General features: G+C 44.5%; 1 protein-coding gene across 7 annotated transcripts in view; it reads right to left on the bottom strand.

Annotated features, from left to right (window-relative positions):
* The window catches only part of ZNF462 (zinc finger protein 462), a 134496-nt gene that overhangs the window by 60530 nt on the left and 46993 nt on the right, over positions 1-26973 (bottom strand). For 4 of the 7 annotated variants that reach the window (XR_012495875.2, XM_074330792.2, XM_074330791.2 and 1 more), the window contains exons 2-7: positions 17136-17385; positions 10996-16574; positions 10047-10211; positions 8156-8442; positions 5270-5388; positions 1202-1393 (exon numbers count right to left, since the gene is read on the bottom strand). Coding sequence is in view for 6 of the 7 variants with exons in the window: in XM_074330792.2 (XP_074186893.1) it covers positions 1202-1393; positions 5270-5388; positions 8156-8442; positions 10047-10211; positions 10996-16574; positions 17136-17355 (6562 nt within the window). In the remaining variant the exon portion in view is untranslated. The remainder of the gene's footprint in view (positions 1-1201; positions 1394-5269; positions 5389-8155; positions 8443-10046; positions 10212-10995; positions 16575-17135; positions 17386-26973) is intronic. The other 3 variants (XM_074330798.2, XM_019734207.3, XM_074330795.2) reach the window with 3 other exon arrangements.

Here is a 26973-nt window from a genome sequence, read left to right on the forward strand (position 1 = left end):
ATAACCCAAAACTCATGCTTGTTATAAATGGTCCCAAAGGCCAGAATTTCAATCAAAGGATGAAAATCATAGGAACAAAATGACCATTTGTTAAATACCTACTATATATCAGATGTTTTATGAGGCATTCTCATTAATCTCTCAAGGTAATTGGTTGAAGTAGTTATCTTCATCCAATTTTATTTATATGAGAGCTTAGGAAACTAAGATTGTCCAGGAAAACACAACTGGCATTGAGAGAACTAAGATTCAAAGCCAAGCCTTTGTTTCCAAGAGACCATGAACTTTCTTTCCAGTCCACTAAGCTCCTCCCAAGAACGTAATAGTAGACCTTGGGAAACAGCCCAGCCTGTTCCCTGACCCAGGAAGTAGTCAAGCTGGTGGTAAATAACTGGTTACTACAGATGCTGCAGAAGGGATTTGGGCAATAGAGGGGCATGAAAGAGAATAGCTCTAGGGTCTTCTATATCTCTCAGAATCTAGATTTCCTCCTCTAAGCACCTGGTTCTGCATTCTCTTGGGGTGAGCTGAGTAATCAGAACACTTGTTTCTTGTAATCAAAACAACCATCCCTTTGCTCACTATGCCACACCTGCAATGATCTCTCTCTAAGAAGACCCCTCCATGACTTTCTGTATTTCTCCAGAGGCTCCAAAACTGGGCAGTTAAACCCTCCTCCCTGATGCTTTCTCAACATCCTTCATCTGTAAGAAATCAATGCATTACCCCTAAATTATCTTGTGACCCAATCAGACATATTTGCCCCACCCATTCACCTTTTCCATTCCTACTCTGAATTCTATGTCGTTAACTTACACATCTCACACCCCAAACACTTCATAAAACATACATTTTTTTTAGAACAAGACAGGATATAAGTAAGTAAACAAGGAAATAAACCTGTCTGGTATTCCTTTTGCTTTCTTGCTTGCAAATACAGTGGAAGAATCAAACACTAACCCATTGCACACATCATGCTCTTTCCACAAGCAACGCGCACACAAGTCAACACCAGACATTCAGAATTCACAACACTTTCAACTTCCAATTTCTATACTGTTCCAACCTTTTCACATTTCTTCCTTCCCTTGAGCTGCCATGTTTTTTCGTGTCAGATTTTCTCTAGAAAGAATGACTGGCAATTAATCCCAGCCCGCCTCAACCCTAAGTGGTTCATTCTGGCTTGGAAGCCCATTTTTACCATTGGAGTCTTCCACTTCTTCGGCCGGGGCAGCTTTTGGGGAGGAGTGGTGGGTGTGTGAGGAGAGAAGGCTGACAATTCGTGGCCTGGGGAGGGTCAGGGCTTTTCCATGGACCTTGAGGGAGTGTTCCTTCAACTGGCTGATTGTCATGGTGGAAAATGAGCACCAAGAACACTTGTAGGCATGTTCACCTGGAAGAAGATCGGGGCAAGGGACAGAAAAGGAAAACGAGGGAGGAGGACATAAGGAGGGGTGGAAAACAAAAGAAAAATAACGTGGTAAATTCACACTAGAGAAGTGCTTCTCGCGCTTCACAGTCTAACCCTCGCAGACCAACCGCCTGCCCACTCCTACAACCACAGCACTCCTTTGGGATTGAGACTCTTAGGAGAGCTCCATAATCAAGTGACCTGGTTCCTTTTCATTTCACGGTCTACTTACATGGAAGAGCTCATGGGTTGTTCCCTCACAGGGAATGATACCAAATGTCTATGAAACCTCTGTCAGAAAGGCTTCCCATCTCTCTTCCTCCCTCTCTATACTAGAAACAGCCATGTCAGTTTTCATTCAAGGTGGCCTCTATAACATCTGCAGAAAATAACACGCTTAATTCTTATTCCAGGGGTCTATCAGTGGCTTTCCAGCACAAAGTCACACAGTGCAAATTCTAACGTGCTGTTCTCATTCTTCACTTCCTTGCTGACTATATACCTCCGCAGTTCCACACATTCCATAATGGGCTTTCGGGGGGACCAATTCACAAACCTCAGCATAAAACTCTACTTCCCTATGTAATCAATAGTACAGAAATGGGTAAAAAACAAGTTTTTTTAAGGGAGTGTTGTATATATATATAAATGCGTGTGCGTACGTATGTATAGCTCCACTTTCTTCAATAAACAGGACAGTTACATAGAAATAAGTTTTTTCTTTTAATTATTTTTATAGCACTGAGATACAGGACAAATCACTATGACTAAATTAAATTAGAGTATGATTTACCTTTGCCCTAAGTCAGCTTTTCAATTAACTGCATTTTAAGAAGCAAGAGTGTGAAATGGGCATTTATGCTGTTGGACAGATAAACTCAGAAAGCAATTTTGCTTTTTGTAACAATAGGCTTTGGATGGTCATACCTGCAATGCAGTGATTCCACTTCTGAGAGTTTATATTAAGGAAATATCCTTTAATACATAGAAAGCTCTATTTAGAAATAAACATTTATTTCTGCTTGAAAAAGTATGAAACAACCTACATTTCCAACCATAGGGAAATGATTTCAAGTAAATGTGGGCCTATCTTCTTGATGAATTATTGTTCATTAAAATAAATTCTCAAAGAGTTTATAACAACAGAAAAATGCTTACACTCAGAAAAATACATAGGAAGGCATAATATATTTTAGTTTAAATTATAATCACAAATGTTAAAATAGTTAGAGTGGAAATGGTCAAAAAGAAATATTAAATGTTAAAAACAGTGGTCTTTAGATAATAAAATTATATATGATTGATTATATTGCTTTCAATTTCAAATTTTCTCTAATAAACGTGTATTTTTTAAATTTATTTTTACAGTGAAATTTAAAAACCAGAGGAGAAGAGAAGGAAGTAGAGGAATGAGAGGAGAAAGGATCCTTAGTAATGAAAGTTCTGTGGACCAGTGAAGATGAACCGAGGACGGAGCTGATGGTTCCCAGTTCACTCAGGGAAGCAGGAATTAGAAGGTAAACCTCCACCTTTGCCTCACCTAGCTGAGATGGTCATTATTCTGCCACTAAATGTTTTTGCATGTGAAGTGAGCCCAGCACCCCAAGTTCTGCGTTAAGCCTCCTTTTCATCACTGATGAGCCCCAGAGATTGTATTTTCAAGAAAGTCTCTAAACTAACCTTGAGCTATGTAACATGCTACAGCCCAAGGCAGAACAGAAGTTCAAAGAAGTCAGAGGGTTCAAACAGAACTCCCGTCTGTTGTACCCCCAACCACAGGAGTTACAGGATAAAGCTGGACCGTGAATAACGGGATTTACTAATCATGTATATGTTGTGTGTGTGTGTGTGTGTGTGTGTGTGTGTGTGTGTGTGTGTGTGTGTATCACTGCTGCTCTCCTGATTCAATTTTTCAATTTTTTTAAATGCAAGCCTGCTATATGAATTTTGTTTGGTGGTTTTAAGTAGCACAACTTGAGAGAGAATTCACATCCAAGTTATTTGGGTTAGTTTATACAACTTTTTATCCTCTAAAATAAAATAAAATAATCCATCTAGAACAGACAAGATGAGTCAAGAGTCCCTTTGGAAAATGTACTGGCTTTCTCCAAGCTAAGCCACTGTCGGTAGCTAAGAACCATGTCATGAACACCAAGGTTCCAGGTGTGTAGAGAGCTGAATTACATTGCTCCTACTCTGTCTCTCTGGATGTTTCCTTCTCTCCAATCAGTGAGCACAGGCCAGTCTGCTTGGTCAGCTCTAAGAACATACACTTCAGCTCAGTGCCCTGGAGCCAGTGTGCAGCCCCTGGCACTCTTTTAAAGCCCTTCCTACAGGCCAAATCATTTACCCAACTCCCACTGGTAAAAGCACTTTGACAAGGCTGAGGCCTATAGGAAAAAACTCACTAGGATGGTTTCCCAGCTGAATAATTTACAATATAGAATTAGAAAAGAGTGACTTGAACCCTGAAGCCTCTTACTCCACAGACTTGGGTAGAATTTTCCTGGAGATACAAAAATACTAACAGAGAAAAGCACATTTGGCTAATCTCCCCGTCCCACCCTCCACCCCCAGTGGGGCTTAGGGTATCTGGAAGACTTCAGTAGTTTTACTCCATTAAGCCAGCTCAACAGGACTCAACACTCAGGAGACAGCAGAGACAAGATCCTATTTCCATAGGGAATGAGAAAATGGCAGAAGTGAATGACTCAGGTTCTGGATGAATTTTATAACCACACAAGGGAAGCTAATAATTAATGAGACAGAGGAACTCTAGTTGACTACAAATTTAAAACTAGATTTCAGCTAGAATTCTAAGTACCTTAGCTGAGGCCTTCGTTTCCCCAATTTTCCTTTGTGTTTGATGCAAGTTCCTCTAAGGCTTGCAAAACCTGAGAGGGCCACAGTCTGCTGTTGAGCTGGGCTTCTGAGAGTGACGGAGAACGTCATGGACAAGTCCCCAGAACCCGCCCTGCTGCCTTTCCCACATCACGCTTCTTTTCTCTCGGCTGAATCCACCCCACTGTCACTCCTACATCGCCTCTTTTCTCTCTTGGCTGAGTTCTGATTAGCTACCTGTGGGCATCCTCTAGCATATGCAAAGTAGAGAAGAACAGAAAAGAGAGAGGGGTAGCATCTTGTCAGTAACAAGGATGAATTTGTTCTGGAGTCAAATTCTTAGTGAATGGACTATACGGCTTTGAGCAGATCACTTCACTCTGCGTCTCTCCTCATCTGAAACTGAGGGTGACAACACCACCTGCCCTTTGGGATTGTCATGAGGATTAAACAAAATGATGAATGTAACATGCTTAGTGCAGAGCCTGGTAGGTAGTTTATGAGGCAAGCACAAGGAGACAAAACGATAGAGTGACAGAGACCAGTACGGTTCCTGGACATTCACCACCCAAAGTCACCTCTTGGTATGGAAATGTACCTAAGGCATCTCAGGAGAAATCTTACGTGTCTTGAGTTCTCTTTGCCCCTTTGAACTTCCTCAAGATTATAATGTTATTTTAGTTGGGAATTATCTTTAGTGGATGTCACAATCCTTGTATTTCCATTAGAAAGACTAGGGAACTTAGAAATTTCTCTAACAAAAGTTGTTAAGATGAATCTGTTAGTAGGTATACCTGTTAGTAGGATGAATCAACTGTGACGTGGGTGACAAGCTTGGTATTATGTTGGCTTTGGGTGGTTAATTTTTACTTATTAGATGAAAATAAAACTAAACACGAACCACCGCAATAATAATGTATTTTCACATGTGGGGGCAAGACACTTTTAAAATGTCACTCAGGGAAGACCCCTGGATTTCAAACTCAGAGAACTTACGCGTCACAAAAACCCACTCACCAGCGTGAGCTTTGAGTATATGTGTCTTCAGCCGGCTGTTATAGGAGGACTTGAAGGAGCAGAGTTTGCATCGGAATGGTTTGTGGTGTCCGTGGTGGGTTTGCATGTGACGATCCAAACTGGATGTAGAAGGAGAGAAAAAAGAGGAAAACGACAGGATTAAAAATGGCGCACAACATTTTCTCATCGCCCTTTTCCAGAAATCCCATTTCTAAGCTGTTCAAAGTCGTTTTGTTACTTTCCAATGAGAGCGCTTACAAAAATAAAAATAAAAAAAGGCAAGAGTTGTACCTACTCTAAAAGGAGAGGAAGCTAAAGGAAAGAAGAGGTGAGCATTTGAGTGGGGAAGGGAGGTTTCTCAGTGACTGAACTACTTGCAGGGGGCTGTCTGTTTCCAATGTGTTTGTAAATACGCAGGTGTATTTAGAGGCTGCTTATACCTCTGATAAACGCAATCATGTTTGCTGCTGTAGACATCAGTCTTCCAGAAGCAACTTGTAAGGCAGGCACTTGATTATAACGCGTTCCCAGCACTTTATAAGTATTACTAGTCTAAAAGAAATAAATCAATCGACCAAACAAGGTGTGGGAAGAAGTTCTGCTACCCCAAAGAACTAGATCCCATTCTACGTGACTCATTTGGGCTTGGCACTGCTTACCATCTAAACCTGCAAAGTCCTCCTGCACTTCTAGGCCGCACTCTGAACCGCCTCTGGGCGTCTCCCGCTGGATGCCCCTTAGCTATCTGTAAACTCAACCCTCCCTAAACCGTCAATTTTGTTTTCCCCTTTTTTCTGCAAAACAAACTCTCTTTTTCATCCCCTTGTTTCTATAAAGGGCACTACCATTCTCTCAGCCAACCAGACTGAAAACCTAGGTGCCATTTGTACTCTACTTTGTCCCTCATCCCCTCCCTGAAATCATTTTCTCCAAGGCAGGCTTATCCTTGTTCCCGCAACCATTCCCCAAGTTCCATCCTAACTTCTTGGACTAGCTCCTATCACTGCCTCCTCATTGGTCTCCCTCTTTCTTTTATTTCAACACAAGAACATAAGCTATGAAGTTAGACTGCCTGGGATCAAATCCCAGCTATTACTTACCCCTTGTGTGGCCTTGGGCAAGGTATATAAGCTCTCGATACTAAAAGGCCTCCACTGTTCTTCTATAAAATAGGATAATAACGGGACCATACCTCACAGGGCTGTTTTGAGAATAAAATGAGATCATACATCGAAGCGCTTAGCACAGCGCCTGGTCCACAGTGAGTGTCAACAAAAATTAGCAATCATGGTGAATTTGTTCATCTCAGAGCTTTCCTCTGCCCGTAAGGTAAGTGATGAGGTACAAATGCCTCATTCAGACACTCCAAATGTGGTCTCTACTCAAGTATTCAGGTTTCATCTTCCACTATTCCTTTAGGCGTAATTTACAGATCACTGAGCTGCGGCGCCCCCACCCTTCCCCACCCCACACGCTCTGCCTCAGGCTTGTGCTCCTGCATCTTTTCCTCCACACCCTTTGTCCTTTCCAAGCAACTCAAGTCCTAGCCTCCTCCTTTAAGACTTGACTCAAATGCTCCCGACTCCATAAACCTCTCTTATTCTTCCAAAGTCGTAACATTTCCCTTCTTTGAAACTTCACAGCATTTTATTGATATATATATACACACACACAATATGTATATATATATACATACACATATATATGTATATATGTATATACTTTAAAGATATGTGCCTTATTTTGCCAAGTCATTTATTTGTATGCTTGCTTTATTGATAAACCAACTAACTCAAATCTAAATTCCCTCACATCATTGACCATGCCCGACTCATCTTTATATTCCCCCAAAGGCTCTAGCACTGTGCCTAGCACAAGGCATATTCATTTATTCACAATGATTTATTGAGGTTCTACTGTGTGTCAGAAAATGTGACAGACGCTGTACCAAAAATACTTATTGAATTGATGAGAACTACTCAAGTTTTCTGCCAGTGCCTGGAACTGATGACAAAGATTAGATATTAGGCTCTGAATAATAATAAAGAGTTTATAACCCATTCTAACCTCTGCAGAAGCATTGCCTCGTCCTGCCTTTCAACATCCACTAACTATCACTTTATCTTTTTAAAGAAGCAAACAGCCCATCATTTATTTTCAATTATCATAAAAATAAACAGCATGTCAGTCTTACAATCAGTCACCTTCATCCAAGACTGTAGAACACATTATTGAACATTTATCTCTCTTATACAGTTGAAAAGAGAAAGGCAACAAAAGGTTGTTTCTTCTCAGAGCCACCCCTCTTCCCCTCACCCTGAAAAGCCTTACACAAGACCCCAAATTTACAATTTCCAAGCTCTGATGGGCAACAGGAAGCACCCTCTCATCTACTGTACGTCAAGTACCTCTTTGGTGTCCATCCACTTAACTCCCTTTCAAGGTCTTTTTAAAATAAATCAAGCAATCATTCTTTCATCCCATAGTGGATTAACAGTCCTAATTTTACCTCCTAGCCACTCAAATTTCCCAAATAGAACTTTACTCCTCAACTAATGATTAGGTTCTGGGTGAATGTTTGACAGATACACCAGTAAACGTACCTACTCTCTGTTTTTTCTTTGTGTAAATCACAGCAATACCTCCAAAATTATTTTTTAAAATGCCTGCATTAGTCAAATCTAATGTCAACCAAGCAATCTCCTGTTCTTAGCCCCATCTGACAGATGAGGTGACTGAGGTTCAAGGTAACAGGCAACTAAACAGCAGGAGTGAACCATGAATGGGGCCTTCTGACTCCTCCAAGCTTCTCCTGCTCTAATTTAACTGCCGTTCACTACGACACCTCCTCCCAGTTACCACTTGCAACCACTCGATAGCACTTACTTGTGCCTGAAAGCAGAAACAAAGGAGCAATACTGGCAGCTGTACTTGTCCTCGCGGGTAAACATGGCCAGGGCCAGGTGGCTCCTCTCATGAGAACGCAGCCCCTGCATGGACATCAGGACTCTGTCACATTGACTACAATGGTATCCCCCCGGCCGGGTTTCATCCTCCAACATTCCATCAAGCAAGCAGTGTTCACCATCCACCCGGTCCACTAGGGTGCCACTGGCATCTTTGGCTGCTTCCAATCCATCCAGAAACAAGTGGGAAGGGTCTTCAGCCTCCTGCTAAGAGAACCACACACACACACATGCCCCACCAACAAAATAAATATCCATCATCATTTGCCCAGGCTTTCTTCCTCTCCCTTCATTCTCCCACACTCGTCAGCGCTTTCTGTCGGAGCTTTCTTCCCTGCCTCTCCGGCTCCCCCAAGAGGGAGGGCAAACCTGACTGCCATTCTTCATGCAGTGGTGGCATTTTAAGGCAACAGATAAGGTGCTACTACCCGGGAAATGTGAGAGAAGGGCTCTCTCAATTTGAAGACAGTTCACTCACTTATCTCCCATCTTAAAAAGAAAATTCAAATTGTGATCCTACCTAAACTGACATAAAGCAAGGTTAGGGTTATGGCTTAAAGAAAAGAAAGGAAGGAAAGGAGGGAGGGAGGGAGGGAAGAAGGGGAAAAGCCAAGTAGTTTGGGCATCTAGGAGCCTTGGGCCTTCCTTACGAAATAAAAGGAAAGTGAAAGACCCTGCCCTGTCCCTACACTCATCCCTGCCCCAGCAGACTGTGACTTCACCCCTTGACGGAAGGTTGCTGTATAAGCAATTCAAAAATATTAGGAAGCAGCCTGATTTTAAGTTATTCATGTTTCGAGGTGGCTCCTTGGATTACTGATTACACAGGAAGAGCTGCTCTGTCTCCCTTGAGTGAGTCCAGGAAACAAGGCTGGGACACACCGCAGTGGCATGGAAGAAGCTGACGCCGCTGCCCCTGGGTGCCACTGTTCTGCCGACAGCCAGAAGGCTTCAGTCTTCAAAGAAGAAAAGGAGAAGCTTTACCTCCATGCCACACTGGCAAAACAGGACACAAGATCAGGAAGGGCAGATGACAAAAAATATATTCACATATCCCGAAAGAGCAGAGCCCTGAACTAACTTCTCTGCTCAAAAAGTACAAGTGCTTGGGCATATCCTGGAAGGCAGAGATGGCAGTGTGGTTATTGAAACAGTAGCTATTAGGATTATGATATTCAAAACAGGTGGCCTAATAAAGGTCGGCGGGGGAAGAGGGAAGGCACTTGTCAGTAACATACCAGGCGAGGGGGTGGGGAAGATAAATCAGGTCAACAGGCTTTCAGGGCCAACTGAGACTTGAAGGCTTTTAGTTTTAGATTTAATGTCTCTTCCGCTCCTCAGAGGACCCAGGATAAGAAGTAAAGACGGATTCTCCTGGGCTGTCTGCATCGTCAGCCAGATGAGAACAGTAAGGAGTCAGGCAGTGGGAGGGGCAGAAGATGATGGGGGCAGAACCCACTTGATTCCTCTCAAGAGCTCGAGCCACTTGGAAGAGTAAACACCTAATGGCACTACATGCAGAATAGCAGGGTGACCCAAAGCCTCCTGTACCGAGAGGCCCAGGTCTTCTGTTGCCACCAAACTATCCACGTGGAAGAGAACCAGACCGAAACGCGACCAGGTCGAAACACGGAAGATGAGGAAGGTCCAACCTGCAAAGAAATCAAAACAAGCCAGACCAATCCAAGCATAACTCAGGAATGCCCACATTCGGGGACGCCCTTTCCTGAGCTGCTTTGAGCAGTGGGGTTAATGAGTAACTCGAATCGCTCGCACACAAGAATGCTCATCCAGACCTTCCCAGTTCTCACCTTCACGGCGGCGGACACGGCCGGGACGCTGCCGTACTGGACGTGCTTTCGGAGGTGATTGCAGATGGCGCGGAGCGTCGGGTGCACTTCCACACAGAATTTACACTTGTAGCCCACCACCTTCCTCTCCTTGATCTTTGGCACCTCTTCTAAGTGACCAAAAGGCTGGTAAAATACAGTGGTAGCCATCAGTACTCCGAGCCCTCCCTCCATAGCCGGCATTTATTCTTGCAGCTTACTAGCAGATTTTATTTTAAAGCAGATTAGCAGGTTAAAAACCAAGGGAGATATATGTGAGTATTTTTACATAACGAATGCGTCAGAGTCGTGGCACCCTGCGTGCTATGCAGTCTCTGGAACCCAAGTACGTTACGACTTGTGAGGAGAGAAGATTTCTGTGCAGAAGCCTCATCGTCACTGCCACCAAGTTATCTGGTTTTCAAACCAATTTCAACTACGCAGGTGAACCGTTGCATAGCTACGCCATTAGTGAGCTTCTTGACAAAAAAATAAAAAAATAAACTAAAAAGTAAAAAATTCTACTCCTTGAGATGTTAGGTTCATGTAGCAACACTGCAGACCGAGACATGGCTGAGAAGCGCTAATGAGACCCAGAGACAGCCCACAACTGCCTTAGGAAAGAGAGCGAGCGTCGTCGCGGAACTAGGCCTCAAATAAGGGTACTTGGCAGAGAGAAATCCAGAGAAACCACCCCAACCCTCCCCTTGGGAGCCTCGGGAGGAGTGAGAGGGAGGGGCACGGGACCGTGGAGAAGGGTGAGCACAGACTGGGGATAATCAAGCTCGAAATGTTTAATTGACTTATTGAGCTCTCTGGCAAGCTAAGTCGCTAGGAAGCCTGTAGCAGTTTGGCTGGCAACGAAGAAGTGCATGTGGGCACCAGTGATGAGAGGCCTCCTGGGGGAAGGGAAATCAAAACATATCCTTACCCTCTCTTGTTTGAAATCTGCAAAAGCACCATCTGCATATTTCTGCTTGCTCAAAAGCTGTTTCCTCCTCTCCTGACGTTTGGCACGCTTCTGGAATTCCTCATTGTGAACGTTCAAGTGTGAGGTCAGCTCCGCTGTGCTTTGCAGTTTGCTATCACAGTGCTTACACTGGTAGGCGGAGTTCTGCAAGCGAGGGCCGTTCCCCAGGATGATGAAGTCCCTCTTCAGGTCCCGACTGTGGTGGTCGGTGTAATGCATGCACAGCAGCTCGGCGGTGCTGAAGGAGAGCTTGAAGCATTTGATGCAGCGGAAAGGGAGCCACTCGATTTCCTGAGCTTCGCCTCCCTCCACCTCGGCTTTCTCAAAGCTGCCTCTCTCCTCCTCTTCCAGCACCATCGGCTTCTCGTGCTCATCGGCGTAGACGGCGGTGAAGTAGCCCCCCAGCTTGCTGGCGTGCTGCTTCTTGGGGAACACCCCTGGGTGGCGCTTCATGTAATGGGACACAATGCCCTTCTTGCTGAAGGACTGGAAGGAGCACAGGGAGCACTTTTTCTTCTCCACTGCCCGCCGGAGCTCCTCGCTGAGCTGCGGGGAGTCATCCTTGGGTGGGGACGGGATGATGACCTTGTTGGGCTTGTCGCTGATGGTCCTGGAGGCTGCCAGGCAGTGGGTGTAATATGCATCAATATCATGGCGCTTCTGGTAGTGGGCCGCCAGCCCTTTGCGGATGGGGTTGGTGTAGGCACACAGGGCACACTTGAAGAGGTTGTTCTTGCCCTCTGGCTGGGCTCGGACGTTGTTGTGCTTAATGCGGTAATGCCTGGCTATCCCCTTCCTCGTGGAGCAGAAGTACTTGCAGAGCTGGCACCGGAACACAGTGTGCGAGACCAGGTGCGAGGTAGAGAAGTGAGAAGTGGACACGGGCTCCTCTCCCACCTCCTCCTCGGTGACGGAGATCTGGGAGGGGCTCACTTCAGTGGTTATCTCGGGCTCAAGGGAGACTGGCAGCTTCGGGGGTGACTGGGAGAAGACATCAAATTCAGGCTGATTGTGATACTTCTCATAGTGGATTTTGAGTTTCTCCAAAGTACCGTGGGTGTATGGACACAGTTTGCAGCGGTAGGCGCCGTATCCTTGCTTGAAGATCCTGCTGGTCTCCTCCACGTCATTCTGGGCTATGTCAGCTGACTGCTCCACGTCGTGCACAAAGTCCTCGGCGGTCACCTTGATGGACGGGTGTCGCTTCTGGTAGTGGGTCAGGACGCCGTGGATGCGGGTGTTGATGTACGGGCAGTGCCTGCACTTGTAGACGGCACCCGGGTTGATGTCAATATCCTGGGCAAAATCAGCAGCCTTCACTTTCATGCCAGGGTGCTTCTTCCCATAATGGGTAAGAAGGCCATGCAGGTTGTTGTACTCAGACTGGCACACCGTGCACTGGTACGGGGTGGAGGAGATGGCAGGGTTCGCTGAAGAGAGCTGGATGCTTTTCTCCGGGGAAAGCCTCGCGTCCTCAGGGCACTCTGGCTCCTGCTCGGGCAGTGGGATGGGCACACTGTTTTCACAATTCACATGACCCACCAACTCTTCAGAGGCAGGGATGGGGTTCTCAACCACATCTTTCTCCTTGATGATATCCAGCAGCACGGACTCGTCACCATTCATGGCCCAGGGGTGGAATGCTTGGTAATGATTCGTGATGTCCCAGATGGAGACAGCTTCAAAAACACAGTCTCTGCATCTGTATGTTTTGGCTTCAGCTGGCATTGTGAGAGAGGGAGGGGATGGGTCTGGCCCAGCCCAGAGTTTGGTAGCCATGTAAGTATAGTCAACGTAATGCTCTGGGTGCCTCCTTTGGTAATGTAGGAGCAAACCATTGGGCTCCATGTGGGAATAGATGCACCACTCACAGTGGTAGCCAGCTTCTATCAAACCATCTAGAAACGCCCACCGCATGATGGACGTGACTGTGGCCTTCAGGGCAGGGTGGTCTTTCTTGATATGCTTCCTCAGTGCATAGAAATAGGGGGAGGTATATGAGCACTGCCTACATTTGAGTGCTCGAAGTTTCGTTTTGTCCCGCTCCACATTAGAGGAGGGGACAAGCACGCAACTGGCAGGCTTCTTCTGATTACGGTCACAGAGGCTTCGGATGGTGGCTGTGTGCTGCCGGATCACGTCCGCATTGGCCTTGAAGTCTCTGTGCTTCTTCTGATAATGAATGAGTACCCCTTTGACCGTCCGGTTCCCATAATCACAGTGCTGGCAAAAGAACATCTCATTCTCCACAGGGGGGCCATCTCTCTCAGAGCTGCTTCGGTTCAGATGTTGCATGGGGGCAGGTGGCCGAGGGGAGCCTTGGGGCCCCTCAACCCCTCTCATCATTGCAGCTGTGGGAGGAGCCTGTCTGATATATTTGGCAGTAACCTTTATTTCTGGGTGTCTTTTCTGGTAGTGGACAAGCACTCCCACAACTGACCGATTGCTGTAGGAACAGTGTTTGCAGTAGTAAAGCTCAGTACTGAGGTCTGGTGGCGGGGGTTGTGGGGGGGGTGGGGAACCCATGTTGGACATTTTGGGAGACATTGGAGCACCCACCTCAAATGATAACTGAGAAAGGGCAGAGCCCCTGTCCACAGACACCATTCGCATGGTTTTCTGGATCCTAAAGTAGGAAGCCTTTTCTTCAGGGTGTTTCTTCTGATAATGAACCAAGACAGAGTGCATGTTGGGGCTTGCAAATGAGCAAACGTCACAGTCGTAAACGACAACGGTGTTCACCGAGGGGTCCTTCTGATTTTCACATTCTGGAGTAAAGGTCTTTGAAGGAGTGTTTTTATTAAACGTAGCTGGCATGCTGCCACGAGCCATGGGGGCGGACGTCGCCATGTTCTTGGGCGCCGAATTCAGAATCTCCCTCAGGGTCTGGGATTCTGCATTCAGCCCTTCCTGCTGCTCCACGACATAGCTGGAAAATATCATGGCATTGTTAATCTTCACTGTGGGATGCATTCTTTGGTAGTGCGGCATCAAGCTTCTCACATTTGGGCTCGTGTAGGAACAAAAGCGACACCGGTAGATCAGGTCTGAATGGTCAAAGTTGAGGACATTCATGGCTTCTGGGTGGTGTTCACCATAATGCTGCTGTAGGTCTTCAAAGTTGGTGTAATCAATGTAGCATTCCAGGCACCTGTACACCGCACTGTGATCGTTGGGGTCCAAGATGTACCGAAAGCTGAATTTAATGTACGGGTGCATTCGTTGATAGTGGGTGCTGACACTCCGGGCAGATTTGTTGTTAAAGTCACAGTGTTTGCAATAGTAAAGCCTTCCAGAGTCACTAAAGTCTGTATTTTCACTGTTGTGCTCCGTTCCGTAGATAGGAGTCTGGGTATTCAGCAGAGCAGTGCTGGGAACTTGGTGATCTTTCAAGTTCGTCGAGGAGCCGTAATAATCCTCCTCGTCTTCAGAAAGGGTGAGCTCGATCTCGGCCCCATTGGTGGCGTTGTAATCGTGGGTGACGTTTCTGAAGTTGGGCTCCTTCTGGGGTTCACTGGCATCTCTCGCCCAAATCTGCTGGGCTGAAAAAGAAGTGGGTACCTCCAGGACCGGCTCTGTTGGCTCCTCCTCCCGGTCCAATTCAACCTCTATTTCCACTTCATTGTCTTCCTCTTCCTCCTCATCGTCCTCCACATTGATCACCGCATCTTCCTGCTGTTTGGTTTGGTTAATTTTGCTCTGCAGGTTGCTTGCGATCTCGTCAATCCTGGTTCTCTTTTTCACGGGCGATAAATCGAGAGGGAAGTCATTAGCGAGCTTCCTAGAGGCCTTAGCGACAAAATTGTTCTTGGAGGACAACCCAAGAATTGAGGTCTGACTTTTCTTCACAGTGTTGCTGGAAGAGGGGTGGCTGTCGGTCTCACTTTCCAGTGGCAGGCTGGAGGGCTGCCCCTCAAATTTTGGCAAGTTGTCGCAGAACGAGTGTTTGTGCTGCTGATGGACTCTTAGCCCTTTCAGAGTCGTGGTGGAGTAGTTACACATGGTGCATTTGTAAGGGTGCAGAGGTGGGGCCTGCACGGGTGGTGGCGGCGGCGGGGGCTGGGGCTGGGGCTGGGGTGGCAGCTGATGTGGTGGCTGTGGCTGTGAGGGTGGCGGGGGAGGCGGTGGGGGTGGTGGGGGTGGCTGTAAGGGATCCACCAGGACTGCTGACTTTCTACCATTGATGCTCGGGCCCTCGTAGGACACTACACCTTCATTCAGTGATGAGGAAAGGCTTTCACTCTGGGAAGTCACAGCATCCCAATCTGACGTTGGACCCGTGTGACACTGTTTGTGAGCCCCCAGTTTTAACGAGCTCTTGCAAGTGAACGGACATTCATCACATTTGTAGACAGCGGTCTTTCCAGATAAGTGGATGTTTTCTATGTGACGTGAGATGCTACGTCGATGCATGGTAAGGAAAGGACAAAAGGGGCACTGGAACCTGTTCATGAATCTTCTAAAGGGAATGCCCTTGGTCTCCAATAATTTGTTGCCATCCGAGCCCATCAGCTGCTCTGCAGACATGCCGGATGTCTGGTGATCCATAACATTTAAACCATTCTCACTGTCTATTTCATTTAACTCTTCATCAGAGCTAGAGTCATTCAGCATGCTGTTAGTTTCCAGATCGGCAGAAGAATTGGTCATGTCAGCCATTCCATAACGCGATCTATCTGCCAAGTTTACAAGGCCAGAATTGTGAGGTGACTTCGGCTTCATCTGAGGATAAGACATAGGTGAAAACTTGGAAGCTGAAGAAGAATTGGGTCTCATGATGGAGTTGCTGATGGAGCCCCTGAAATTGGAGACATTTGTGTTGGGTACCTCCCGGCTTGCAGCATTCATGGACAGATAGGTAGAGTTGGGCGTGGGGCTGGAGGCGCTCTTGTTCTGCACATCGGGTAGACTCGTCCCTTCTTGTTGCTGTCTGAGACTGGAAAGGATCTTGACCATACTACGGTGTTTCTTCATCATGTGGTCACACCAGCGTTCTCGGCGGGGGGTCTGGTAGCTGCACCACTCACAGCAAAAGTTGCCTCGGGACTTGGTCAAAGGCTTGACCATGGATTCTAAGATGCTGCGTTCCACAACTTCCGCTGGCAGTTCCTTGCAGGGATCTTGCAGGGACACGGGTGGGACCACAGGGTCTGGCATTGGAGCAGGGGCAGGGGGGGGAGCAGTGGCCTCCTTCAAATTGTTTTTGTGATACATCTTCTGATGCTTCATTATTCTTGCCCTCCTTGGTGACTTGTATGTGCAAAACTGGCAAGAGAAGACCTTTCCAAATCCCTCGTGCATCATGATATTATAATTTAAGGATCCTGGAACAGGGGGTCCCGCCGAACTTCCTTCAGCTTGAGCTCCATGGACCTTCCTAGTGTGTTCTATGAGGAGGTTTTTTGACCTGAAGTAGCGTACGCAGAACTTGCATTGAAAAAACTTATTTGTTGGTTTGGGATTGGGGGCAATATGCTGACCGTAATATCCTGGACTGTGGCCATAGTAACTTCCGGTCCCCAATGCAGCTGCATTTTGACCTAAAGAGAAAGCATAAGGTAAGTGGGAAGAGAAAAGCAAAGCCAAAGAGAATTAAGAAATTTAATCATGCAAATCAATTTTTCCTTTCAATTATTCTTCATTAATAAACATCACACTCAAAAGGCCTACCAGCTCAAGATGAGGCCCTGAAGAATATTAACGAAGCATTAATGAACATACATATATTGCTTCTCACAGATAAAGATGCAGTGTTCAACTTTAGATACAACAGTCATCTCATCTCCATTAATGTGCCACATAGCTATAAAAGTACAAGTTTCACAAACTATTCACAAACTATAATATTTTAGAACTTTTCGAGATACTACTTTGTTCTCCAAACTGAAAGGAAACTAAGAGACATAAGGAAGCTGAAAGGACAATAACCTACTCAAGAAGATACTCAAGAACAGAAACATGACACCCAAACTATGAAAATGACTCAAAAGAGCAAGAAACTTTGTAGAAACCAAGCATATCAAGAACCATGGGCACAACAGGCTCAAAATAGTTGAGAGCAACGCTATACATCAGATATGCCGAGTTTAGTATAGATTTACCTGATAAATCCTCTGCAATCACAAATTCGTCCTTTATAGAAGAAAACTCCACCTCCGTCTGATTACTGGCATTCATGGACCCGGATCGTGGTTCATTCGCATTGTCTTCGGCAACATCAGTTGGCTGCAGAAATGCTGTGTGGACATCCTGAATGTGCGCCTTGAGATCTTCATAAGACGGGGCTCTGAAGTCACAGCCATCACACTGAAGCACCTCCATGATCTGGGTCTACCCTCTCACATTAGGAACCTGTGGCAGGAGTCAGAACAGAACATCTTCGGTGATGCACTAAACGCATACCCCCCAAGCTGATGGGGCGGCAGTCCATTAACGGGAAAATTCTAATACCAGCAGATTTCTCTTATTGAACTCTACCAGTTGGAACACTGGCCAAAGGAAGGCAATCAAACATAATAGGGATGATGTCCTCGATTCATAACTTCAAAGAAGGAATCAAGAAAAGCAGATAAACTTTTTCTGGCTTGATATGAATATATCTTCTAATGCTATTTGTAAAGAAAAACCCTTAAATCGCCTAAAGTTTTACTATTTTCTGAATTTCTTGACTGAATTCAAATTTCTTGGTAAATTAATACTGACTTTAGTTCTGTATTGGACCTACTTTCTTTTTGAACTAGAACCTTCTCAGAAGCAAAAAAGACGTTCATACAGAAGAAAGGACAAATATTAATCTTTATTTGCTGTTTTAATATAACATTGATGTTTTATCACCAAATGATGAAATAGTATTGAATCTCAGAGCGGTGATAGAGAGAACTTTTATTATTTCAATCTTAGTAATTTTAAGAAATAAGAATTTTAAAATAATTTTAATTTAATATCGTAACTGATATTGGGATACACCTCTTTACTCCATTCCCCAAACGCTTTTGTTGGGGTTTTTATTTTTTTTCTTTCCATGAGCTAAATGGTTATTTGCTTTTCACTACCTACCAATTATAACCTAACAGCTTAGCTTCTCCAATCTAATTAGGTCATAAAATATTTCTCATGAGATTCTCAAACAACCAACTTTAGATGACAATCCAGTTTCTAGTTTAAAGTTGCACCTTGGTACCTCCATTTACATTAAGGCAACAGAAACTCACGGTTTTGCAGAGGGGCTTCTAAGTCATGACTTTATCTTTTCCTACTTCTTTTCCTTTACAAATGTGAAGTGTACACTTGGGCATAAAAATCTGTGAACCTGATGAAGAATAAAGAAAAACTTGCCCAGCTAACCTTCATTCTGCTGTTTACTATGGGACAGAAATATATAGATAGCTTAGAAATATACAGATAGCTTCACACTAACTCAATGGAGAGTCCCACCATTAAATTAAAAATGTATTAGAAGGTGTAGTCCTTCCTATCTTTATATCCTGAGTTGAGATACCCAGTTATTATCTTAATGAGTCAGTTACTTCATTGAGCTCACCGCAAACTCTACTGAGTCACTGAAATCTAGAACCAGATGGCCAAGAACTAAAGTTGTAACCAAATCTGTACTTTTACTGTATAGAAACTTTCTCTACTTTCATTGTAAAAGATAAATTATTCCTGCAGGGGAACAAAGTCTAGCAATATGTCAATGGAGTAAAAGAAGCCATTGCAGGAGGATTTTCTATGAAAGAATACTCCTGCTGATAGCCTGCTAAAATAACTTCTGGCAGGTCCAGCTCTGGACAGACTGAGCTTGCCCAGTGAGACGCAGATATTTACCTCCTCTTCTTTCACCCAGAAATTTATCCTTTTTCAATAAACATTGAACTGTGCACCAGTCTTTTCAGCTAACTAAGTCTCAATATTCCAGATACACAAGCTTTTATGTCTAAGCACCAACCCAAATTGTGTGGAAGAGGTTGCTATCAGCTCTGGATCGAATTACAGCAGTCACTGAGGCCCCACCCCACTTCTCCTTTCGCACAGTCCATTAGACCTGAAAACAAATTTTTCCATGGTGCAGACGACTCCTGCATTTAGAACACTTCACAGAAAAAAGCAGATCATCCAGTGTGCACTCCCCATCCCCCAAGCTTAGTCCTTTCATCTCAGCCAAACAAGCCACAGCTCTGCTGAATGTGTTTATCACACTTTCAAGAGATATGAGCTCCTGCGTCACTGAAGCTCTAAGACTCACTAAGCTGCCCTAGTCCTCTGAGCTTAGGAGCAGCCATTTTAGCTCAGAGCTTCTCCTCCGTGCACAACATGGCTTCTCTGGGATTCTGCTAGGCTGACAATCAGAAATGAGCGGTGGAAGAGCAGGCTGGGCTCCTCCTATGCTCTTCTTCTCCCAACAAAGAATGAACTGTTTTCATTTCTTTCCGAAAAGCTGCACCTTTCTCCTCCTCAAATGTCATTCACCAAGATCTCCGAAGGTTCTTTTATCCCATGATTGATATGCTTGTCCCTTAGTCCCAGCAGAGCACTGGTTACTGCAGGACAATCTGGACCAGACCCTGTTCTATAGAAGGGTTTGGGGGTGGGGTGGGGGGACCTCCAGAATGCCTTGGCTTCTTGGGAGTCGTCCTTCCACACACAGAAGACATACCATCCGACTCTGCGTGCCAGATTCCAAAGTCTAATGACCTTTGTTAATCACCAGCCAGTCTGTCTGCATCAGCAGACCCTGCCAACAGACACACCCTTCAACACAAAGGCTGTAGCTATTCCTTTTAAAAGAGGTTCTCTGAAAGCTCCATTGTGTAGCTGAGAGGAAAACAAAATCTCTTCCCTTCGAAACTTCAAGCCTTTAGAAATAATGCAACAAAAGCCTTTCTGCTGTGTCTTTTGGAAAGTTTGAGCCTGGTTTGCACAACATCAACAAAAACTACGGTTCTGCACAAGGAAAGCAGGGCACCTTCTGCATTAAGTCATCTACCTAGAGATGAAATTCACCTCTCTATACAGTTCTCTAATACCTTGGTGTCTTCTGATGCTGTTATCAAGGATCCTAACTTCGCTAGATGCAAACACAAACCAATAGTCTCCTTGTTCTGCTTGCTACAAAGGAGATTAAAGGGTTATGAGATCAAAAAAAAAAAAAAAAGGCACTGATTTGGAAAAAGAAGAGATGATGAAAGTGATTTCCTAATGGGTTCTAGCTTTAATGTTGTTGCATCCTCTACCTCAAAAATAGCTCAGCGCCTTAGAAGAGGTTAATCTCCAGGCTGCTGAGAGAACCATCATCAGGTACAGCTGAATGGCCTTCAATTTGATGTCTGCACCAAGGACTGAAATGAGGATGTCGCCTCCTTTGAAAGCCATTTTGCCTTTGTGTACACATTTCTCCCAAAGACACTGACAGGAGAAGAACACAGAAATTGCAGCATGGCCTAAACAATCAAAGAAACAGAGACTTAATGTGTTATGAGACTGAGGATGTACCCACATGCGAGAAGTGAAATAGGAGAAGAAGGGAATAGGTGAGGAGAGAGAGACAATGAAAACTGGACCTGAGGACGCCCTGTCCGTCAACCAGAGTACGTTTTTTGCAGCAGATGGTAATCCTCTGAGAAACCAACAACGAGGAAAAAGATGAGAAATAAGCTCTGCATAATTGACTGCTTCATCAACCCCGAAAAAGCAGCAACCCTAAAAGGCTAAACTAGACTGATTTGCTACCAAATGATGATTTAAAGTCAGAAGCCTAAATCTTATATGTACTTCATTTAAAAATTCTGTGATAATGAGATTAGCAATTCTTCCCCCTCACTGACCAAATCAGAAAAATCAAAAGCAGAAGAGGAAGCTTCTGAATGCTATTTCTAAAGGTCATGAGATGAATTTACAAATCAAACAAGCACCCCCATGACCTACCCCCAATGCAATATTTCCAGCAGGTGACTAGAGTCTAAACACCACCCATAATGACACCTGCTAGGTGAATATGGATTCATTCTCAAATAACCTAGCACCCAAAGTGACCAGTCCTCCTAACATGAAAGCCCTACCCCATTCTAATTATCCATTACTCTTTGGTACTACTTAGTATCGGTTGTTGGTTTATTCCATTTAGTTCAGGGATTTCAAAACGTGGGGTTTCAATGGGAAACCCTAAATCCAATTTTCCATATTTGACAAGCACTTTTAAGTCATAGCTTTTAAAAAATCCAAAGATTTTTGTTAATCATTTGGACTATATACATGAGAATGGGGAAAGGGAAGTCATGGACACAGGCTGTTCTCTCTCCATCTTAAGAACACCAAGTTTAATTTATACTGTCTGCCCACACACTTTCTGTGCTCAGAATCCCAGGGATCCATGATGCCTCCGTTTTCCTCCTGTGAAGGTGAAAGGAGACAATCCACAGCTTCATGCTGAGTCCTTCCAACTCACTGTCCAGAAGTAACTAGAGATGGGGGAGGTGCCTTTGACATTTCACAGGGTTCTCCCAATCCTGCCACCATCCACCCTCGCCCAGTTCAAGGAGCTTTGCTCTTTAAGTGTGCATGGCCCAGAAGTATAAAAGTGGTCTTCAAGTCATCAAAATCCCAACTGTCTCCAGGAAGGGTCCAAATTAAACATGCAAGCCTTGCCTGGATCTAACCCGTTCTCTGCCTGAAGGACTGCAGACCAGAAATAAAGCTGTGAAGCACCCCAGCCACAGGGACTCAGTAGCAACTAATTATAACCTTCAAAGCCTTTGAGAAACAGAACCAGAAACACCATCAGATGCTTTTCCTCTGTCCACTCCAGAAACCTAGTTTCCTTTATAAGACACTGAACTCCCCAGTTCTCCTGAATCACAATTCTAATAAAAGGCTTTAGTGAACACCTGTTGTTTGTGCTTTTCTTACTTTCCTTTCCTACAAGCGAAAAACAAAACAAAACAAAACAAAACAAAACAAAACAAAAAAAACCCCAGTTATCCAAGGACAGGTAGTGGCATGCATAAACTTTGGAATAAATAGTTCAACTAGAAAAACAGAAAAATCAGGAGCCTAAATATCATTTTACAAACATATTTGCAGATCAGAAATTGTTTGATCTGATGAGGTCAAAGAGCTATGGGGTGTGTGGCGAGGTTAGTGTTTCTATTTGCAAGCCCCAGGACCTTGGTTTGGGTGGAATTTTCTTGCTTTAGATGAAAAATGGGTGGGGAGGTTGATCACTAACTAATCCACCTCTGAATGTTGGGTTGCGACTCTTAGCAACAAGGGTTGTTCTGTATCACTACTTATCATCTACTCTTGTCATGGTCAAAGTGGGAGTCCTAATAATTTAAAAATCATTTAAAGCATCTTTCCAAAGAGGGCCAGACTGAAAAACTAAGGCGAGATCAATCTCCTTCCAGTAACAGGAACAGTAAGTGGTTAAGGAATCAGATTTACAAAAGCAAACATAGTCTCTCTCTCTCTCTCTCTCTCTCTCTCTCTCTCACACACACACACACATGCACACACACACATGCACACATACATGCACACACACACACATATATAAATAATTAATTTTTTATTTAATTTGAACTCAGTATATGAGCATGTGTACTCCAAATTAATAGGAGACCTGTCGGTTAGGAGTCAGTCCCCTTCTGAATTCAAGTATAAATGACGTATGTACTATTCCTATGTTATAGATTTAAAAAAATAAACCAGCAAAATGAACCAACCAAGAACTTCTGACAACAAGCTACCTCCATCAATCCCACAGCATTTGGTACTACTACAGATCCTGGCTCACCATGTGGTGTCTTCAAATGTCCTATCAAATGTTTATACTGTTTGCTACATGATCTAAGCAGTTCTGTGTACTCTTGGCAATTCACCACACTAATGAAAGGTTTAACATATCAGGGAGGATAAATAATTAAGGAATTCAGAAGGGAGACACAGCTGTTCTTCAAAACCAAATTTTCAGAAGAGAAAGAATTAATTTGCAATCACATATGTAACCCCCAACATGAGACTGAATTTAAATAGTAGCAGAGAAATACCATGAGACCTTCAATCCTGCCAATGCATGTGGCCTCTGTTCTACGTGGTTGGCCTGGTCCATCTGTGGGACCTTGTACACAAGCGTCTAGTCTGAAGCAGGCAATCTGCAGTTGAATAACCCAGTCACCTTCTGGTCAAGAATGTAAGTCTTCAGGTTACCTTGTTTTAGCTTTGTCTCCTGTATAAATTTTTCAAGCATTGCAGAGCATGTTGGGGTAATATTTTATAACGGATACCTCTGAGATCATCATTAAAATGACATGAATATATAGGGATGTAATCCAAGTAACTAAAAAAAAAATTCAGGTATGTAAATAAGAAGCGATTCTGGCTGAGTGACCTGTTATGAAAGCAGGTAGTGAGTGTCTAATACAGAAAGAGATAGTACATACCTTCTGGAGAATTCATGCATTCCTTTGCAATGATATAAGGCTAATTGAGGCCAACAGGCCAATAGGCAGTCTGCCAGCTCCCCTGTCCTTAGAAAAGGAAGCGTGTGATTTGAACAAAGAGATAAAAGAGGAGAGAAGGGACTAGAAAAGAAAGGGAGGAAGCCGGGTGGTATCTCAGTAGCTTCAGGCTTCATTGTCTGCAGAGGGGAACCAGCAGTTCACTAGATAACTCTAATTCTGAGAAGTGTCCTCACGATATTCTCCTTGAGAAACAAAACAAAACAAAACGCCTCCTCACACGAAAATTCTCAAAGGCAACCATGACAAATGAGATCTCAGCTCATCTGGTTCTTTCAAATGATGGAAACCATTCTTGGTGTTGAATGAATTCTCTGAAATGTCATGATCCCAGTAGAAGTTCCTTGGAAACTTGGAAGCCATTCTTGCCCTAGCATTTAGAACAAGAGATAACTGATTTCTCTCCTCTAGGGCCAAACCTCACCCAAAAGGCAGAGACAGAAAATCACGGTGTTCCTTTATAGATTCTTCAGAATGCTGGCTGGGTTTCTACTCTCATTACAAAAATTGTAAAATTAAAGGGAAGCTGCAGATATGCTGCTGGGTCTTCATTAAGACGCAAAGTAAGCAGAAGCTGCAGTGAAAGTCATCTTCCACATCACAAAAGACCTAACTGTACACTGAGTACCTCCTCTTAGGGTTTGAAAGCTTGACTGACCTCAAGCCTTGGGTGTGTCTTCATGGCCCTAACTGTTCCTGGCACAGAAGGTCCCACCAACCACACAAGGTCTAAATTCTAGTTTTGGTGAATGAATCCAGAAACCATTTTAACAACTTACCTTGCTCTTAATTACCATGCAGAGAAGAAAGAGAAAAGAAAATAGACCCAAATATGATGTTGGGTTAACTTGTGGAGAGCATAAGAAAGTTTTGCTAGAAGAACTTCTTTTATTTGGGAAAAATCCCATAAAAATCCCAATCTAATTCCTGAGTCTTGCTCATCACCTTGTACTCCTGGTTTGCTCAGAAAATTCAGACAAGTTACTTCCTTTAGATGAGAATTGTCCCAAGTCTGCCTATATCAGTGGCATACGAAGCCCTGAACCAAGCAATTCATGGACGTTTCCAATTTAATTTTTTATATCTGACAAAGCTGATTACACAAGCCTGTCACCTAGGTCTATCTGTCCCTCTCCAAACCACGGTTCCTGATCTAACTACCCTGTCAGAATAAAGCCCCTAAACAGACTGCTTCCTGGCAGGTCAATAATGGCTGGGCTTGTGTGGATTATAAACACTGTGACTATCCTTCCTACCCAAGGATACCGTGACTTTTTTTTCTCTACCTATAGCAGAAGCCATTAGAAGGCTGTCCTTCCTCCTTGTTAAGCCAACCAAACGGCCCATTTAGATCCATTAGTTTTCCCACCCATGTTCCAACAAATTAATAGAATCATATAATAGGGAGAACACAGTATGTGTTTATGTATGGAACTGGCAGATACCCCAAAACTAGGATCTTTGTTTTTTAAAGATAGCTAAAAAATTCCTTGCCCCTTCACACCCCCCAATTTACTTTCAGCAAATAAGTTTACTCCTAAAAATCACTGAACCCCAAGAACTTCTAAGCAGAAAGTTAAGACATTTGTCTATCAACATAACAGTAGAATTTATCACCATGTGAAAACACTAGAGTGCTCAGGTACTTGGCCAAGCCCACATTCCATGAATCCTTAAGGGTAAATCTCACTTTTGTCCAACAAATTTAGGATTCTCAGCTTATGTATTCACTACTGGGCTATTCAAAAAAAAAAAAAAAAAAAAAAAAGGAGGAGGAAGAGAAGGAAGAGGAGGAGGAGAAGCAAGAGGAAGAGGAGAGAGAAGAGGAGGAGGAGGAGGGAGAGGAGGGGGAGGGGAGGAGGAGGAGGGAGAGGAGGGGGAGGGGGAGGAGGAGGAGGAGGAGGGAGAGGAGGGGGAGGGGGAGGAGGAGGAGGAGGGGGAGGAGGAGGAGGGGGAGGAGGAGGAGGGGAGGGGGAGGAGGAGGGAGAGGAAGGGGAGGAGGAGGAGGAGGAGGAGGGAGAGGAGGGGGAGGAGGAGTAGGGGGAGGGGGAGGAGGAGGGAGAGGAGGAGGAGGAGGAGGGAGAGGAGGAGGAGGAGGAGGAGGAGGGGGAGGAGGAGGGAGAGGAGGAGGAGGGAGAGGAGGAGGAGGAGAGAGAAGAGGAGGAGGAGGAGGAGGGAGAAGAGGAGGAGGAGGAGGGGGAGGGGGAGGAGGAGGGAGAGGAGGGGGAGGAGGAGGAAGAGGAGGAGGAGGAGGAGGAGGAGGAGGAGGAGGAGACGACAAGGATACAGAAAGCCTATCTAGCAAATAAAAGAATTTGTTCTCAGCAGGTGTGATGACTGCCTGCCATCTTCACCTTGAGCAAGTCTTTTGAAGTCTTTACTCGCATCATTTTGCTAAATGAAGAGATTAAATTATGAAGTTCAACCTTTTTGTACAAAGGACATGTGTTTTACAAGATTTCCTTCTCATATTTTGAAAGATTTTTTTTCTGACTTAATTCATTCCCTTACTTTTTATTATTATTCAGAGACAAATGCCCAATTTTGTATGGCTGACTCCTCATCATTTAAGTCTGGGCTCAAAGGTTCCATCCTCCAAGGTGTTTTCCCTGACAACTCCATGTAACAATAGCCCGCACTCCCCACCTCCATGAAATCCAGTCCCCTATCCACCACCCTGACCACACTCACTTTCTATCATGTTACAATGCTTTAGTTCCTTCAGTGCTGACATGATACCTGTTTGTTTATGGTCTGTCTTCCTCCGCTAGAACATAAGCACGCTGAGATCAGGTCCACGCCTGTCTATTCATGTTGATATCTTTAGCACTGGGGACACTTCACACAACAGGTCCTCAGCAAATGTCTTGAACGAATGAACAAGTGAATGGATCAGGGCTTCTGAATTATAGGATTCTAATCAAACATTAAAAGATTGGTCATGATCGTTAGATTCTTCTACTAACCCTATGCTACCATAGAGCAGTTTTACACCCTCTCCTTCCCCAGACCAGGGGTATCTGGCAGTATCGGAAGACATTTTGGGTTCTCCCAACTGTAGGAGGGGGCTACTGGCTTCTAGTGGCTGGAGGCCAGGGATTCGGTCAAACATTCTACAGTGCACAAGACCGCCCCAACAACAAAGAGTGATGTGGTCCAAAATATCAACAGTGCAGAGGCTGGAAATCCAGGCACAAATAGTCTCTAGATCTTTTCAGTCTCTGCATATAACCCACCTGCCTTTATATGCCTTTCATGGCGCCCTGGCTGGCGAATCTCTGTACTAGATGACCAGCAATTTCTCTTGCAGCTCAAAGATTTTATGACTCTATGTTTCTAAGTGATCCTGGTAGCCCTTCATGTCATATGATAGCACAAGTTTTTAGTTTTATTTTTCTGATTTGGGTGTTTTCCCGAACAGTTTTCA

This window comes from Rhinolophus sinicus, chromosome 16, assembly GCF_057876585.1.
Source record: "Rhinolophus sinicus isolate RSI-liver-muscle chromosome 16, RSI-T2T, whole genome shotgun sequence".
Taxonomy (NCBI): domain Eukaryota; kingdom Metazoa; phylum Chordata; class Mammalia; order Chiroptera; family Rhinolophidae; genus Rhinolophus; species Rhinolophus sinicus.